Source organism: Mustela erminea, chromosome 16 (assembly GCF_009829155.1).
Source record: "Mustela erminea isolate mMusErm1 chromosome 16, mMusErm1.Pri, whole genome shotgun sequence".
NCBI lineage: Eukaryota > Metazoa > Chordata > Mammalia > Carnivora > Mustelidae > Mustela > Mustela erminea.
In genome coordinates this window covers 37,990,632-38,009,502 of record NC_045629.1, presented here as the reverse complement: position 1 = coordinate 38,009,502, position 18,871 = coordinate 37,990,632, and the positions used below count along the sequence as shown (strand labels likewise).

The 18,871-nt window shown below is 34.0% G+C and overlaps 1 protein-coding gene across 1 annotated transcript in view; it reads left to right on the top strand.

Moving 5' to 3' along the window:
- The window catches only part of MMP16 (matrix metallopeptidase 16), a 292,524-nt gene extending 274,062 nt beyond the window's left edge, over positions 1-18,462 (top strand). The window contains exons 9-10 of the mRNA XM_032316261.1: positions 1,838-1,953; positions 8,688-18,462. Of these exons, the coding sequence (XP_032172152.1) occupies positions 1,838-1,953; positions 8,688-9,022 (451 nt within the window). The 3' untranslated portion in view covers positions 9,023-18,462. The remainder of the gene's footprint in view (positions 1-1,837; positions 1,954-8,687) is intronic.
- The last annotated feature ends 409 nt before the right edge of the window (positions 18,463-18,871 follow it).

Here is an 18,871-nt window from a genome sequence, read left to right as displayed (position 1 = left end):
AACTGAACCACTTAAGTGCCCCAAGAGTAGGGACTTCTAAAGTCAGATAGAACTGGTTATAAATGTAACCCTCATTGTCCTCTTAGAATTCTCTTCTCTTAGAAGGGGACAGTGATGACTATCATGGGTTTATTGTGATTAAATGAGATAATACATAGATCATATGGCTGCCTTAAAGTATGCAATATACTGTGAACTATCAATGGTTTCACTCCAGTTTTGTCATTTCTTTTGAACATTCAAGACATAAACTCATTTAATTCTTAGAACATTTTAAACAATAATGAGCCAGGATAGTAGGGCTTGTTACAGTTTATTCATTGGATGTCTAGCAGTTCTGTGGGAGTGGTTCATGGGCCACTCTATGAAGGCATGGGGATCCAAGAGTTCTGACTCTTCACAAGCTTTCCTCTTATCTGGTTCTCCTATCTATACACCAAGGGCTCCAGTCAAGACCTGCCCTAAACTCTATACTCAGATACCCAATTGCCTCATCAACAATTCTTCCCTTTGATGTCTTGCAGGTACCTGAATTTTACAGATCTAAAGCCAAACTCATCATTCTTCCAACCAAATCAACTTACCTTCCCCCATTTCCTTATCTTACTGAATGGCAACATTATTCTTCCACACGTTGAGGCCCCAATTCTCGAGTTATGCTCAACTTCCTCCTCTCGCATCCTGCATTCAATACATTAGTAAGCTCTCTGGGATTTTCCTTCAAAATATATCCTAATCTCTTGAATTATCATTAACTCTACAATTTATATTCTAGTCCAAGGTTTACTGCAGTGACATTTGAATTGGTATCCCTGCTTCTATTTTACCCCCTAAGTCTATTTAAATCAAAGCAGCCAGCATGTTCCTTTCAAACGTAAGCCATAGCTTGAAGCTTCCCTGCTCAAAATCTATGTTGGCTTCACATATCCCTTAGTGGAAAACCAGAGGCTTTGCAATTGTATAAAGGTCTATCTAATCTTAGATTCTGGTTCCCACTCTGACCTTTTCTTCCATATGTTAACTCAATCCTAGTCGCCCTAGCCTCTTTGTGGATGCTTAAGTACTCCAAGTTTGTGCTTGCCACAGTAACTTTTCACTAACTAGTCCCTCTACCTGGAAAGTATTTCTCCCAAAAGCTGTTTGTGTCATACCTTATTCCTTTCTGCTCAAATGTCTGATAAAGAAAGGGCTCCCTGTCCACTAATTAAAATTGCTTCTCCATATTCCTAGCTAAATTTACTGCTTGTTTTTTAATCTTAACACCTCCTATCACAGTATGTATTTACTAAGAAATTGTTTTATTGCCTATGACCGTACATATCCTAAAATGTAAGACTGATGAGAGCTGGAGAATATCTGTTTTGTTCAAAGTTGTATCTCTAACACCTAAAATATGCCAGGAACATAAAAGGTACTCAGTAAATATTTCTTAAATGAATAAATAAATAAAGATTCTGCTAAAGATGATTCCCAAAAAAAAGTGCTCTGCTGCCTAAGCAAGTTTTATAAAAAATGATAAAAACCTCTTATTTATCCATAGATTAGTGATAACTTAAATATATTTAGCAAGCACAATGTATTTAGCTAGAATTTTTAAATTAATTTTAGCAGACTGAATAAATATACAGTAACAATACTCACTTTTAACACGTGCAAGAAAGGAAACAGAATGACTGCTCTTTGTGTCCACTGTCTTTCTAGTGTTTTTACTGAGTCCTGTAAACTGTTAACAATAGCATACGGCAAGGAGTCAGTGAATACTAACTATTACCGTGTATACATAATTTCCTTCCCTATGCACTTTTTTTTGTTTTGTTTTGTTTATTATCCTTTTTAGGTATTGGAGATACAGTGAAGAAATGAAGACCATGGATCCTGGCTATCCCAAACCAATCACAGTCTGGAAAGGTATCCCTGAATCTCCTCAAGGAGCCTTTGTGCACAAAGAAAATGGTATGCAGCATGTACATTATGTATTTCATGAGTTTACTATTTCAACAATGAATTCTAATTTTTCACACTGTTAATTTAAATCATTAGAAAGTACCATACTAGGGCTATCATGTATTATATTTACATGAACTATCCATCCTAGATTTATGTTTAATATTATGCTCCAGATGTTTTCTAACCTCAGCTTATTTCAATTTATGAGAAAAAAATAGAGACAATTTTTTAAAAATGGAGGGTGTGGATACCTTCAAAGCAATATCACCTATTTTTCTTTCAAAATGCCTACAAAGTTAGTAACAGACATACAGGGGACAGAGCTGGTCACAAGGAAGGTATTTTGTACATATGGGCTGAGACACAAAAACACCTGGCAATTGTGCATGTTGAAGATTTTAATTTTTCAGTGTCACCTTTGGCTTAGAGTGTCAGCAAACAGGGAAGATCCCAACTCAATACAATCAAGCTAAGTGACTGTAGGGGATTGCTTAATAACAAGAAGCAGAGCAGAGAGCTGCCCCTGTTCCTTGTTCTCCATCTCAGGATTTGAGTTTCAGCCAGATCCTAAGTGGAAAGTTAGCCAAGTGAGGGAGAATCCATACACTCCTATCTGTTGGCATATGTAAAATCTCAACATTTCTCTCCTCATTCAGAAATCAGCAAATAGGAATAAACCATAATAATAATTCAAAATAAGATTTATACACAATATTCCAGAACAAAGGAAAGAAATCATTCTAAAATATATACAAAAAACATACCCCATCAAATGATTTGTAATAGGAGCCATAAGAAAATGATATACCATTTGAGTCCTCAATAGAATGAAAAGTCTGTAACATATATGCAAAAAGAATAAAATTAACAGCACTTATAAAAACAAAATTAAATACATCAGTTGAGGAAAGAACAAAAAAGTTAATTGAAGAAATGGGAGGAGAATGAAAAATCAACAGCACCAAGGAAGACTACAATTAACAATCAGCATATTGCCAGAGTTTAAGACAACTATACACTGAGTAAACACCTGAAGGAACTGTGACTCAGGATCAATAAACACCAGTCAGAAAAGCCAAAGTACACAAGCTGTATTTTGACCCTTGTTATATGAAATGACATACTATATTCTGTATGATAGTGCTCCACATGTAGTATGCTACAGGGAGAGGCAAAGTAAAAAAGAAACTTGAAGCCCTGATCATAGCACTTGTTGAGAATAATCAATTTTGTGTATATTCTATTGGTTCAGAAAAAGTTAAGAGATAGAGCCTGTATGTGATCAAAGCAGAAATCCATAGATGAGGACAGATAAAGATGAAGACATAGCTGTCAAGAGGGTATCAATAAGAAAATGAAGGAAGTAACAGTGCAGTCACATTGGAGGCAATTAATCAGATCAAAATAGGGCCCCAAACTCAAACTATGCAGGTGAGGATGAAAAGAACAAAGAAATGAAAAAAGAAATGTGAAAAATGATCACATGGATGCAGAAAATTGAGATCACCCCTATGAATTATAGGGGTCACCACAGAAGAAACTAGAGGAAGAGGGGATTTCTTGAGGTTAGAATAAAGGGGTTTAATAAAGCCCAGATAAAACCAACTCTAGCTAATATTTACAGAAGTCTTACCACTGCTCTAAACTGTCTTCAATAAAAGTTATCACATACCATACAAAAATAATGCAAAGAAAATTCAACCAAGATCTTAACTGCAGTGTTATTAATTCTAGGAAGTTTGGTTAATAATTTCTTATCTTTATTAATTTTTTATTTTTTATTTTTTTTTTTTTTAGATTTTATTTATTTATTTGACAGACAGAGATCACAAGTGGGCAGAGAGGCAGGCCGAGAGAGAGAGAGGAGGAAGCAGGCTCCCTGCAGAGCAGAGAGCCCGATATGGGGCTCTATGCCAGGACCCTGGGATCATGACCTGAGCCGAAGGCAGAGGCTTTAACCCACTGAGCCACCCAGGCGCCCCTTTATTAATTTTTTAAACTGAGTTTATCTTTTAAGATAAAAATAACTTTTAAAATAAGTAGGGGCACCTGGGTGGCTCAGTGGGCTAAAGCCTCTGCCTTTGGCTCGGGTCATGATCTCAAGGTCCTGGGATCGAGCCCCGCATCAGGCTCTCTGCTCAGCAGGGAGCCTACTTTCCCCTCTCCTTCTGCCTGCCTCTCTGCCTACTTGTCATCACTCTCTCTGACAAATAAATAAATAAAATCTTTTAAAAAAATAAAATAAAATAAGTAATAAATTATTTCAAAAGATGGAAAAGTAGACACAGTACACATAATCTTAAATCCTTATCACATTAATGGTTTTCATTTTCCCTGTTTCTATCTACAAGGACACTAATACCTGATATATTTTATAAAATTATGTATATATAAATAATAAAAAAAATCTTCTTGCTACCCACACCCCATGATTTTTCATACTCTTTTCCACCTGAATATTTAGTAATATCCTGTATAAATCAGTGAAATTGTGCCGGGAAGTATACTCTGAACTGAATCAACTCTTTCATAAACAGTTTCTAAACAACCTTGAAACAGTTTCTGAACAACTATTCTAAAGTCAGAATATGTAATTATATCCTTTTTATGTTATAGTAATACAATTAATAAAATACTATCAATTTTTACAAAGGTGAAAATTTTGTTTTGTACAATACAGGACTGAGACTGCCAAGATCATATTTCCATGAGCATTTCCCCATGATCTTCCCACCTCAAGGGTCAATTTCAAAAGAGGAAAAAAAGTTTTCTTATATTCAGAATTTCACGGTTTCTTTTCACATAATAAAAAAATAACTTCGTAAAATCCTGACAAACGAAGCATTTTGGGAAAATCAATGCTTACAAGTGAATAGAAACTACAGATGAAACTGCAATATATCTATGTCTTCTGGACCTTACCTGGTCTAGCCCCCTCTTTGATGTCCCTCAACACTGAACTCACTCTTCATCTTTCAGAATATTCTCCTTGAATATCTTTTTGTGATTATTCCATCCCTTCTACTCAAATCTCATATTACAATGATCAGTTTATATGCTCATTATCCCCTCTAGTATAAAGTCTTTGAAAGTAGTTCACATACTAAACATTCAATAATTACTGGTCATATAAATTAATTTTATCCTTCCATTATTCTAAAAATTCCCTCCCTCAAGGAGATTTTTCATCTGTCTGAAGCCTTGTTCTGTGCAATAGCAATATCAAAGAATCTGGAAGGCTTTGGTCTATCAACAGCAAATTCTCCACTTTTTATTATCTACAAATTTCATGCTTGTAGCTTCTTACCTTAAATTCATATTTTATACAATTTCTTCCCTTAGGTTTATTTAAGAAAGATAACAAGTTCAAATTATTAAGTAAATACATTTATACTTATATTTTGACCCAAAGTAATTCCCTTTAAGTCTATGCACATGAAATTTGATAGTCATAAAAGTTGGAGATTGTAGAACACTGAATGTTTTCTCTGGTCTATTCTTCCATCAATGTAGGAATTTCTTCCTTGGAGTCTTCTCCTACTTGTAATTTTAAACAAAGAAATGAAAGTCCACAAATTCAGCAACTCAGCTATAGGTGTTTGAAGGATATTTTTCATATTAAGGTGGAATGTGCCTCCATATACACCTACTGATATTAATTCTGCCATCTTCATAAATATGAACACTTGTGCTACTTATTGAATGACTATCATATATCAGATATACTACATAAATTCACTATATAATTTGTCTAACATAAATACCTTTTTATGTCATTTATTATTGATAAATGAGGAAGTTGGCATCAGTTTAAGCAACTTATTCATAATCATAAAAAAAAGGTAAGATTATATATTTGAGGTTTGAAACTAGAACATTCTAGCCCCACTGAATGTGCTGGAATGCATTATCTCCAAAGAGGAAAAGTTAACACCTTTCTCTACGGTGTATCATTAAAGTAACTGATTATTTGTCATGTCTGGTTAAATTTTTTATCTTGTCATACTAGACAAATCCAGGCTTTCTCAGAATGTATCTTCCTGAGCCATCATCCTCCTGCTTTTCGCAAAACCATCTTGATTTAACAGTTTTTTTCATTTTTCTCTTTACTTTTAGTCTTTGAAAATGCAATAATCTAAATGAGATTTGACTCATGCAGAATATAGTGGAATGATTTCTTCCTGGCACTCATTATCTGACTATGTTTTAAGCAACAGTGAATTTTTAACAGATACTAAAGTTGTAGTAAAGAACTGCTGCATCCCCTCTCCTTCAAATTGTTTCTATGTTAATTGCTGTCAAGCCATACCACCTAGGTATTCTCTATTCCTTCCTTAGAAAATGCAATCTTGAGGCAAATACAAAACACTATTCAAACGGATGCATTTCATCTTGCTGATCGCTGTTAAAATAGTTTTGACTCTTGATTCTGTTGACTTGCTGAGTCCCTACTCCCTATGCTCATTCTCTGTCAAAATGTACAACTGTGATTCAGACCTGTATTTCCACAACGTAAAGTTATTCATTCACATTTTTTAAATACTAATTAACTTCTTACTAATAAACACATAAAAGTGGAAGACAGAGAACACATAGACACTATCATCCAGAGACATCTACTAAGTTAGAACAAGACAATTATAATGGGCAGTGTCTTGTTACATTTTAGGACTAAACACCAGAAAAGTCACGAGTAAAATCTGGTCAAATATGGGAGGAAAAAAAAGTCACCACATAATTCATTACAGTACCCACTGAATTCTTTCTCAGGATTTCTCAAAAAATAATAATTCAGGTAAGAATTCATCTGAAGTTGCTATTCTTAATAAGCATAACACCTACAAGAGTATAACATCAAAGCTGTTCTTAAAAAGGACAAAAAATGAGTACATCAACATTTCTTCCACCAACTGCTGTTTCATATTTCTTATTACTGAATGAGATGAATATTGTGGGATCAAAGTTTGACAGATTCCTATTACCAAGATTGCAGGCCACTTCTTTTCAAATACCTTTATTATTTAACTTCTACTGACCAGACTTGTTATCTCTAACAAATATACTCAATAAACTACCATTCTACTTCTGTATATGGAGTGTGCTGCTATAAAATTTGCCCTGCATAAATATGAAAATGGAAACTTCTGACTTTTGTATGTTACCCAGGAGGTTCACAGTAATTAGCTTTGACAAAAAAATTAAAGATGAAGATAATTCTAGCTGTTGGGTTTCCAGTTTATAAATATAAGAAGTACGTTCACCTGTTTTGAAGGTCTTTTTAATTCTAAATCAATGCCATTATTCAACTGTGATTGTCTAATGTACTATTATTTGGCAAGTCCTCAACATTTCTTCATCCAAGCTTGTTGAGTAATTACATTGGATTTCATTAGCGTGATCAAATACCAGCTCCCTGCTGAAATATTTGAATCTACATACACCTGTTTTCACTTGGCATGTTACTCTGATTGCAAAACTGCCCTTTGAAATAAAAAGTAACAGCAGATTTTTATGTCATTGAACAGAATGATTTCCAAAATGAAGTGACCTGAAGTGATGGTCTATTCTAGATGAATTTTTTTTGGAAGGTGTCAGTTTTTTGTTGCATGGGTTTTACCTATCACAACCTGTGATGTTTAATCAAGAAGTGTTTGTTAAATGACAGGAGATCTTTAAAGGACACAGTTCTAAGAAAATCATTAAGTGTTCAGGCTCTAGAACTAGATAAAGCTTTAATTTCTGCTTTCACCAGAACTTGGACATAGTATCTTACGTCTGAGCATCAGTATCTTTGCCTGAAAAGTATAGGTAAATAATTCTACTTGACAGAGTGGTTATGAGTATTAAAATATGTCATTTAGTGGGCTTTAAGCACAATATTTCTTCCATAATAAGTGCTCAATAATACAGGATATAGAAAACCCTCATTAATGATTACGAACTCTAAAGTAGGCATACTATTCAAAATAGCTCCCAAAATACAGTTTTTAAGTCATGATAACATTAAAGTATTTCCTCTTGGTTTCTTGAATTTTGTCTCAAAGCAGGAATTAAGTCCAAAAAGTGCAGTCACAAAGAAACTTGACATGAAGGAGCTCTGGATGAAAAGCAAATACCTATTTACTTATTAAGATTTCTAGCAAAGAAAACATCTCCATAGCTTCATGACTTACAAATTGTTGTGATTTCTTGTCCAAATGACAAAAGTGAACCTAGTGTTTAAGTACAACTGCTCCCAGTACTGAGATGATTAGAAATTTCCCCTGAGGTGTTTCATGGAGTGGCCTCGTCGGGTGCATTGTACAATGTCTTCAACAGCAGTTCTGCAGGCACATAGTGCTTCAGTTCATAAGGCTGTCTCAGCATATTTCAGTACAAGTTGGTATTATCACCCTGATGGGTAAATCTGAAACTGCAACCTTCCAAGTAAGAAACAGGGTAAAGCTCTTCTTCCAGATTAGGACAAGATGTGTTCAGCATGATCTTTCAGTAGTCCTCTATGGATATTCTGACTCTTGACTAAGCTTTCCATAGGCATTAGAGAGTACAACTTCTACAGTATACCAGCCAGATTTATTTCAAAAGACAGCTAAGCTGAAGATAATGTTTTCTTCCTACCAAAATGGAAGGGCCTTAAAATACATCTTTTAAAAAGTAGCCTAATTTAAATCAATAAGAATTTCTATACATATACACCTTCAAAATAAGTGGTACCTATGTGTGTGTGTTTCCCCCTCTAGGCTTTACGTATTTCTACAAAGGAAAGGAGTACTGGAAATTCAACAACCAGATACTCAAAGTAGAACCTGGATATCCCAGATCCATCCTCAAGGATTTTATGGGCTGTGATGGACCAACAGACAGAGATAAAGAAGGACACAGCCCACCAGACGATGTAGACATTGTCATCAAACTGGACAACACAGCCAGCACTGTGAAAGCCATAGCTATTGTCATTCCCTGCATCTTGGCCTTATGCCTCCTTGTATTGGTTTACACTGTGTTCCAGTTCAAGAGGAAAGGAACACCCCGCCACATACTGTACTGTAAACGCTCTATGCAAGAGTGGGTGTGATGTAGGGTTTTTTTTTTCTTTCTTTCTTTTCCAGGAGTTTGTGGTAACTTGAGATTCAAGACAAGAGCTGTTATGCTGTTTCCTAGCTAGGAGCAGGCTTGTGGCAGCCTGATTCAGGGCTGACCTTTCAAACCCAGAGGGTTGCTGGTCCTGCACATGAGTGGAAATACACTCATGGGGAAGCTTCCATGATGCACAGTATCTGCCGTTCTTCAGTCCTTTGTCTTTCTTTGTCATTCAGTTCTAGGCCTTTCCTCTGCACGCTCAATGCCCAGTAAATTTTCAGGATTAACTAAAGAAGAGGAAAAAAAAAGAAGAAAAAAGATTCTTCTTAAAGGTTTCCAATATTATTTTCCTTCTGAAGCCTGAGCCCATATCTGGGGGAAAAAAGCAAAATGGAAAAACCCATGAATTTTTGCTTTAAAGCAAAGAAAAAAAAATGGTTAAACAAAAAAACCCACAATTGAACTTTCAGGAAAGTGTGAAGACCCAAAACAGCTTTGTCTCCAAAGAAGATAGCTCTCTGACTGCTATGGATAGTCTCCTACACTTCATTTTTGTCAGGTGGGAGATCTGGAATACACATGCAGGACTTTAGACTGTTGGGACAGCCATTTTCCAACAAACAAGGGGCCAAAATATCTGCAATATAGTAACAGCCTTAATAATACATCCATTTTTCGTTTTATACAGCTGTTCTCAGCTATGTCCTCAATGTTTCATCACATTTATATTCATAGCTATATTCAAACAGGACCTTTTGATTGTTTTGAAGTGTTTCTAATCCCCTTCCTGCCACCTGACCCTACATCATTGTGATAATCTCCCCAAGTTGTATTAGGCCATTGCCCCAGGCCTTCCATGGGTCTGTCAGGAATATTCATTAAGAGCAAGAAGCAGTATGTCTCCAAAGTGGTTTAAAGTGACAGTTATTTTGCAAGGATATGTGACACTAGTAATACATTGGTGTAACCCTTTGAGAACTATCAGACTAGCTTTCAGAGTCTTAGGATTGTCAGTCTTGCTATCTAGTAAATTATAGAACTGGACAATGGTAAAAACAGACACAGGTTCAAGAAGTTCAGGTTTTTAAAACAGACATCCTATAATCCCATGTAATTTTTAAGTGATTTGCGGTACTACTTAAATGAGTTTATAGCAAACAGAAATGTTACTTGCCAAAATTTTTCCTGGCAAATAAAAGATATTTTATTCAGAAAATGTAAGAGTGAAATTTTATTTGAAGAACTGATTATAATAGCCTAAGTCTTTTTTTTTTCCTTAGACATATTGAATTTCTGTTTTAAAATCCATTGCATGAAAATTCAATTTGCCTTGGTACATGCAGTTAGCATTGCCATTTTAAAAATGACTTATAATGATGACTCTGAGATTGCATGAATATCCTCCAGTGCATTACCTATTGCATGTCAACCATAGTTCTCAAAGGGTTAGTGTGGCTTCTGGCATTTAGCCATCCATTTGATCACTGACAGAGCCAAGAGACCACCAAAGCATTTCATTGTTGAGTGTAATTTGTCCTAACAGCAGTATTGTCATTTTCATGTGACCTGCAGTGCAGGTTTGTATCAATATTTTTTTCCTAGAGAAAAGTCAGCAACTGACAGACCTCTTTATTGATTTTTAGGAGCTGCTTCTTGCAGTGAAAGGCTTTACAGCCACTGGGCTGTGAACTTATCAGAGATGGTCAGACCGAATGCACCCCATGAGTCAGACATTGGCTTTGTGTGAAAGCCAGCTTTTGAGGGGATTAGCTTTTGAAACAATGAACAGCTTGCCTTGAACTTGATTATTGATCTGTTGACTGTCATTAACAACAACTTAAACATTGTCTTCTGTGAAAATTTTCCTTGAAGAGTCCTGTTCTATGTCTTTGCCCTTTGACCTTTAACTTGCAAACTGGCACAAACTGAAGGAAATCTGGTGTTGCTTCTCCTTTGGAGTGTTAACTGTACTCTAAAACCCTAGTAAGCATGAGCTGTTTCCTTAGAGTAGAGAGAGAGAAAGAGTATTGATGGTGGATCTGCAGATGGACACTTTGCCATTTACATGCACACTCGAAAAATGCCCTATAGGTAGAAGTGACTTTTAATTCTCCTTTAATATAATTTCAAGTCTAAATTCATCATTTTCAGTACAAATATAAAACTATAGGGGAAAAAAAAAAACCTCAAAATACTTGAACGGCCAGTGTGGCTTTTATATAAAGCAGGAATTTTATACTAGTGAAAATTTCTTACTCATTTGCTAATAATACACATTTCCAGATGATTTTTAATGAGTGTAGGTACATATTCTTATTTGGAAATGGGAGAGTTTGGCTGCCTTGAATTTATATTTATACTCAACATAGCATGAAAATTAGAATGTCTTTCAGTTAAACAACATGTTTATGATTTGGTTTGGGAAAATATTTTGTAATCATGGGTGGCATGCTGCAAAGCCTTTGCAGATTGTTATTTCTTACAACCGGAACATATATAATGTAAGGATAAGGAAAAAAGAACAGTTAAAAAGGAGGAATGGCTTTACAGCAAAACATTATGCAATGCAAACTGTATTTTGACAAGATATCAGAGATTATGTATGTGAAGGCCAAGAAAGAAAGCATGGGGAGAGGACCAAAATCAGTCCTATTGCTTTCAGTGCTTCCATTCTAGATGATGCTGATATTATAAAGAATTAGTCACTTCTACTGAGCATGGAGAACTATATACATAAGCTCACTTATACAGTGTTTGCTTATGGGAGGGTTTAATCCTTTTAGGACCTTGGTGTCAAGAAAAAAGATGTCTGGAAATCTTATTTTGCTAAACACAGAAATGAGAAACTATGTCATTTGGGGACATGGGTAAATCATTGAGGCATTCCATCAACCTGCATTAAACACTGATTTTACTTTTTTTTAAATGAGAAAAAAAACTGAAGAAGCAATCTTTTGCCTCTTACTCATTTGTCACAATACCCTGATCCGTCAGAAGAATATAAGTATATAAGGGCTAGAAAATAATCATAGCATTAAGAAAGGAAAGACCCTGTCATTATGCTTGAATTCTGAAATGTCATGGATAAGTGTTGGGTCATATTTACTTTCAATATGAGATGAGATTTATACAATAAGAAAAGGCATATACAGCTTCTCTCTTTATAGAATAAATTTTCAGGCTGTGAGGCTACAAGAGATAAGAAAATATTAAGTTCTATATAATCACAAAACATCAAGATTCTATTTGTTTATTGTACACAGGGCACTTTGTGAGTATGGTTCCTGACTCCTCTTCCACTTGGGGTTTGGGGAGAAAAAGTCTCAATCCTATTGGAATAACGAAAGAGAGAGAGACCAGTTGGTCCAGCAAATAAGAATAGTGATTCAAAAACAATGTGGAGTAAATTTCCATGGGTCAACAACATAATGTACCAAGTTCAGTATCTTATAGAAACATAAAATCTATCAAATATTTTTCATCAAACATCATTAATAGCATGGAAAGTTCAGACCTAGGATTTCTCAAAATGAAAACACATTCATGATCACAAAACATAATTCTCCTTCTGTTTCATTATTAATACTTTAATATAGTACAAATGTAAACAGGTAATGTTCCTTACATAAATTAACTCTATAGTTTATAATTTTAGCCAAAATTATTGTTCTATATATTATTAAGTGGACTGAAATGAAGTATTAAAATAGCCAGGTCAGTCTGTATTCCTATAAAGCAGTAAATGCACATCAAGACTGTAAAGGAGGTTATGAATTTAACTATTGACTCCTTTTAGAACAAAGTGTCTGCTGACATGGCAATCAGAACAGGTGAATACAGAAGCTCTTTACAACTGCAGAGATACCATAGATAAATTAGAGAACATTATATGATACTAGCAAAGACAACTTCTGTTATAAATCAGAGGGCGAGGCTTTTCTGAATCAGATGTAATAAATTACTAAGTAATAATTTACAGAAAATAATTACTAAGTAATAAAGGATAGAGACTGATTTACTGAAATAAGCAAATGTTACTTTTACTAGTCAGATTGCTTGTAATCTTTTTCTATTGACACAATTTGTTTCAGATACAATATACTTATTTTTATTCCCTTTCTGTGGGTGATTAAAAAATGCAATGTGGTGGATGAGAACATTGCCCAACTTCACTGGTAGTTCCAATATGTGGATGATGTGTATATACTGGATCCTAGGTATAGTAATATAATACTTCCAAGTTCTGCATATTATGCTGGTATCTCTAGTATCAAATACATGCCCACACTTTGTGAATCTTACATAGAGTAACATATGTGTCCATATTGCCTAAATTCAATGTGCTATCTGAAGAGAAATGGATGTTAAAATCAAGTAGACTGAGTTAACACAAGAGTCATGAAAAGATCTTTTTTTTTTTTTTTAAGTTTTGGAATTATTTCCAGAAACTAATAAAGGCGGTGATTTAATGATAGTATTGAGTCTGTGAGATTGTAACATATACGAAACAACCTCGTGGATGGTGGTGAAATCTTTTTCAGCAAACATAGCGAAGAGTTCATTTCATTTTTGATGCTCTCAAGAGCACATTCCAAAATATCACAGATGTCAAACAGAACATGCCGTCTAAACTGAAAATGTTAAATTCAGATAAGCTATTTCTAAATAGGTGTAAATATAAACTCAGCCAATACATGATATCACAAAAGGTTTTAAGTCAATAGTATTAAAGGATTTAATCATTCCACTGCATCTCATGCACCTTCATGATATTGATTTATTGTGACTGTAGGTTATGACTGGCAAAGGATGTGTATCTATGTTTTAGGTTCCTTGTTGCTGAAAAGGGAACCAAAGTTACATCTGAAAAAATTTTATCAGTTATATTTTAAAAATTAGAACTTTGTATAATAAACAGCAACCAGATGGAGCACCACACCATAAATCTGAAAATTAAATACTATATTTATTAAATATAATGGAAATGGAGGAAAAAGAAAAATGAGTGTTTTGTAAAATATGAAATCTTAACTACAGCACTCCTTAATACAACCGGAAATTTTACTTTAGCAAGTATAAAAATAGAGAAAAATACAATTTCAAGCTCTTCATATTAGTAATGGGTATGTGATATATCAATGTATATAATTAGCCACTGGTTTTTAGATGTTATCCTACATAAATACATCTGATAGTAATGCACTGCCTTATAGGATAAATATGTCAAAAGTTAGGTGTTCAGTAATCTCAGTTGGAAAGATATATGTTAGAATCTCCTAAGAAAAGCCATTTCTCTAGGATAGAAATTTACCTCAGAAATCATATAACATAAACACTTGGCATAGTAGCAAAGAAGTTGCCTTAGTGTTCTAATCTCATCTAATGATAACCTTTGTCTTTCTGTCCTACTCAAATCATTTTGTATTTCCACTGGTATCATTCTGAAATGATCCAGAGATATTTCAGTTCAGATGAACAACATCAATTACAAATATCTCTTTCAATATTTTATACATATTTCTATGTTGAAACTTAAACCAATAGTATATAAGCCTAAGAATGAACACTGATTTTAAACAAACCCGACAAATTCACAAAAATTGAGTGGAAAACAGATATAAAATGTGTCACTATTCTGGTAGAATACTGATGTAGCAGCCGTTCAATTTTTAGCACATAATTGGACAGCAACATGCATCCTTTTTTAAAAAACAACGCTATTCTTTATATGAAGTAAGGGTATAAAGTCATGAGTACTGTAAAACAGTACACACTGAAGCTCTTTAAGGAAAATGAGGGCACACCCAGTTAATTCATGGTTAGCGCATAAGTATAAAAAAAAGAAAGATATTATGAAGATTTCTAAAGATTCTATGCCTTTCCAATTTAAAGAGCACTGCGTCTTAAAAATCTATCTTATACTTACATTGGACTGGGGATAATATTCAAGTTTGCACTCAATGTAGCCTTATATTGAAGGCACACTGGGCATTGTAAGACATATACATCATAAACTAGAACGTCATGCTGATTCATAAAACTTTGCCATGTGCTCTGCTATAGAGCTGGATTTATATGCCCTTAAGAAGGGAGAAGAAAATCAATTAAATATAGATATGAAAATATGATAATTGTATCATGTTAGGCCACGTAGTTTCAGAGTAAGATGTCATTAACCCTTATTTCACATAGAAAAACCAGAAGGAAAGAATGGTGCAAGGAATAAAATGATTAACTTTTTGACTTATGAAGATGTTTCTTGAGTATTTTATCTACTTGGTTTTCTCCATGAAAAAAAAAACACATGAAATACAGACATATCTGTAGTACTTGGTCTGTAGCTAGATTTGATCCCAGGCATAACACTTTTTGACACAGGCCTTTTTATAAATGCCTCATATACGATGAAGCTTTGGTGAGATGTGACTGCATGCTAGGATGCTTTTTTCCTAGGATAGGATATGGTGCTGCTTGTACTTGCCACATTTTGTACGAATATATGTTTCTATGTTGGCCTGTCTTGCTAAGATACGGATGAATAAAGCCTGGTGTGAGCTGTCGATGTACAAAGTCACTAGAATGCATGTTTCATTTGTTCTTTCATAATGCCAGTTTGAACTTGTTCCCTCTCTATATATTGATAACCCAGTTGTGAAGGTAAAACACAGTTTCCCTGAGTGACTGATTCAGTCCTTAAATCAATGTCATAATCTTTGCTACCACTGAAATAACATCACAGCGGCCACATTATTGCCCGTCTTCTCACAGCTCTTTAGTAGTACTACTACTGCCTGGGTAAAATTAGACTTGTTTTTGTTTTTGTTATTTTATCACTTCTTTTCTGTCTGAAGTGGAATATGTTATTCTTTTATATGTTCAGAAATACAAAATTTCACAATCTTAGTTATTTTGTGACTTTCAAACAAATCTGATTTCTTAACAAGGATGACTGGGTGTCTGGTTTTTTCTGCTCCTCCAATTCTGAAATTTTTTGTTTGCTTTCTGTGTGTCACCCCAAAATACAGATGGTTGGGAGGGATATATTATTTTGTGTTGTCTTATGTAGTCTGTCCCCATTTTGCATTCCTTTCCATTTCTACCTTGCCCCTCTTTTTTTTACAGATTTGATTTTACCTTCTGTTTATGAAAACCAGAATTGAGCAGCACCGTGTATCAGACATGGGCCCAGAAAATGTTTGTGTTCCTCAGTAATTTCCTTCACAAGTTTCATGCAAAGACAGCTCCCAATCAATTTCACACATTTTCCAATCTCTTACATTGGATTCTAACTTTTTTAGAGTTATTCCCCTGAGGAAAGTGAAATGCTGAGTATGAAGGCTGTTGTCTGTTGATAAGCCAGCTAAGAAAGTTTGGTTTTGGAGAATGTATATTAAATAATTATACCAGAAAGTAAATACCATAACATAGTGTTTTGTTTAAGGTACATCATGTGTACATGAATGCCTAAAACCTCAATTCTTTGTCTATTTCCTTTTATGTGTGAATTACATAAATTATATATTATAAAGAGAGAGAATAAAAGAATAAAGCGTATTATAGTGGCAGCTTTTTTGCTGCATTGGTTTTGACTGCATCAGCATTTCTACTGTGGACCTCTATTTCAGGGGTTTTAGAGACTCACCCAAAAAAATTTGCTTCAGGCTTAAAAGTCTTGAAAGATTTTTTTTTTAGGTATATAATTTTAAACAAAGATATCTTGTTTTTATAGGGAGGAAATAAATGGAGTTTACTAGTTCAAATTTGTGCTACTATACTTTTAATAAACCTAATTTTTAGCAAAAACATAGTCCATAGTCTATTGATGATTTTTTAAAAGAATCAATTATTGATATTGAGAAAATTGCCTGCTTCATCAGTGTAGTAATATATCTTCAAGATGTTTTAAAATCTGTATATCTATATTAACATTATCTTGATTCCAGTAGTGGATCAGTATGATAATGAACACAATTTATTCCACCCATATGAGCACCCATATGAGCGATCTCGTAATATAGATTTGGAAATACATACTGTGTGTGTGTATGGTGTGTGTGTGTATGTATGCATGTGTGTGTATATACATACACATACATATTTAAGATACAGATTAAAGGGAAAAAGCTCCCATAAATTTAGTTTGTCAAATAAATACCATATGGTATATTAAAAAATAATTGCACATACATTTGTCTTTCAGAGCCAGAATGAGATGCAAGCAATTGCAAAGGAAAGTTGTCTCTTGGGTAAATAGTAGACATTTTATAGCTTCTTATGAAAATCATTTTTCCTTTCTACATTGTGGTTATGGGAAATTAAAAGAATGTAATACATAAGATTAATGTAGACTTTAAATAATATTAAAACATGAAGCAGAGAGAAACACTAAGAAATTAAATATTTAGGCTATTATCTCTTGGTTGTCTGACAATACTTTGCCTTTATTTTAATTCCCCATGATATTTTCAGTTATGGAGAGGATATTAACATGTAACTTTGAGCTTTTGGATTGTTCACATTACACTCAACACTACTTCATTAAGTTTCTGATAATATGTAGTCTTCTGTGTGTAAGGAAAGAAATAAATAACACATTTATTTGCTGAATGAGCTTTAAGGTTTGCAAGTTGTTAGTGGTTTTGGTTTGGGTTTTTTTTTTTTTTTTTTCCCCCACATAGGATTCTATACATTTATAACATCTTAAATCTGGCATATATATATATATATATATTTTTTTTTTTCAGATAGCTTCTACTGACAAACACAAAGCTTGTTTGTGTGCAAATATAAGGCTAAATAAATGGTGCTAAAGTGTATTATGACTGTCAGATATAATCAGGCAAAATTTTGTGGTGCTTAATTTTTTCATTGATTTTATTGATCAATGCATTGAACAGTGTTTATTATTCACAAGTTGTCTTTTATTAGTAAATCAAGGCCTCATAGCACATTGTTAAATAAAATGGTTGACTAGTCTATGTAACAGCTCACCAAGCTACTATCTCTTCAACTCCTTATAATGTTGCGTCATTAAAGGTCAAGGGGTCATGCTATTAATCTCATCGCTGTAGACCATTAACATGACTGAACTTTTCCACAAAGTACTTATGTTTACAATGCTATAACCCTTTGACTGCTGCGGCAACCTTTAACCACACAAATGTCACAAGCTAGAATCATCAGCATGGTTCTTGCCATGGCAATCAAAGAGTTAAGGGCTGTGCAGTGATTTGTTTTGTATTTATTAATTTATATTTATTTTGTTTCCATTCAAGGAGGGAATTTTGGGTGGGGCAGTTTTTGTCTGCTGTAAGTGTCTTAACCTAGGGAAGGGTTAAATGGCTTTTTATACTATTGCATCTTCTGTATTTACCATCAATTCATTGTGTTGTAATTAAAAAAAAAACTGTCAATAAATAAGAGAAAAGAAAAACAGTTCATAGACATTGTGGTTTTACTCAATGAATGATATATATACATTTATAACTAATATGGAAGTTGTAATCTATAGCAGTAGACTTTATTACCTATTTCTTCCTAATCAATATGAAACAAAATGAAAATTCTTAAGAAATTTAGGCCAAAACTTCCTGTGTTTCTCTGAATGAGCAAGTATATTAAACTTGCCATATCAACTGGAGAATTATTTAACTAGATGCATGTGAAGGGCCAAGGAGAGGAGCAGGAAGCATTACTGCATCATATATATTTCAGGCAAGTAACCATGCACACAGAATATGTTAAGATTTCATCACTACCTAACAAGAATAAAGATTAATTTTTGGATAGGTGAATAGAATTTATTGTTTAAAGTCATACATCATGATTGTCTAGGTAAATTTAA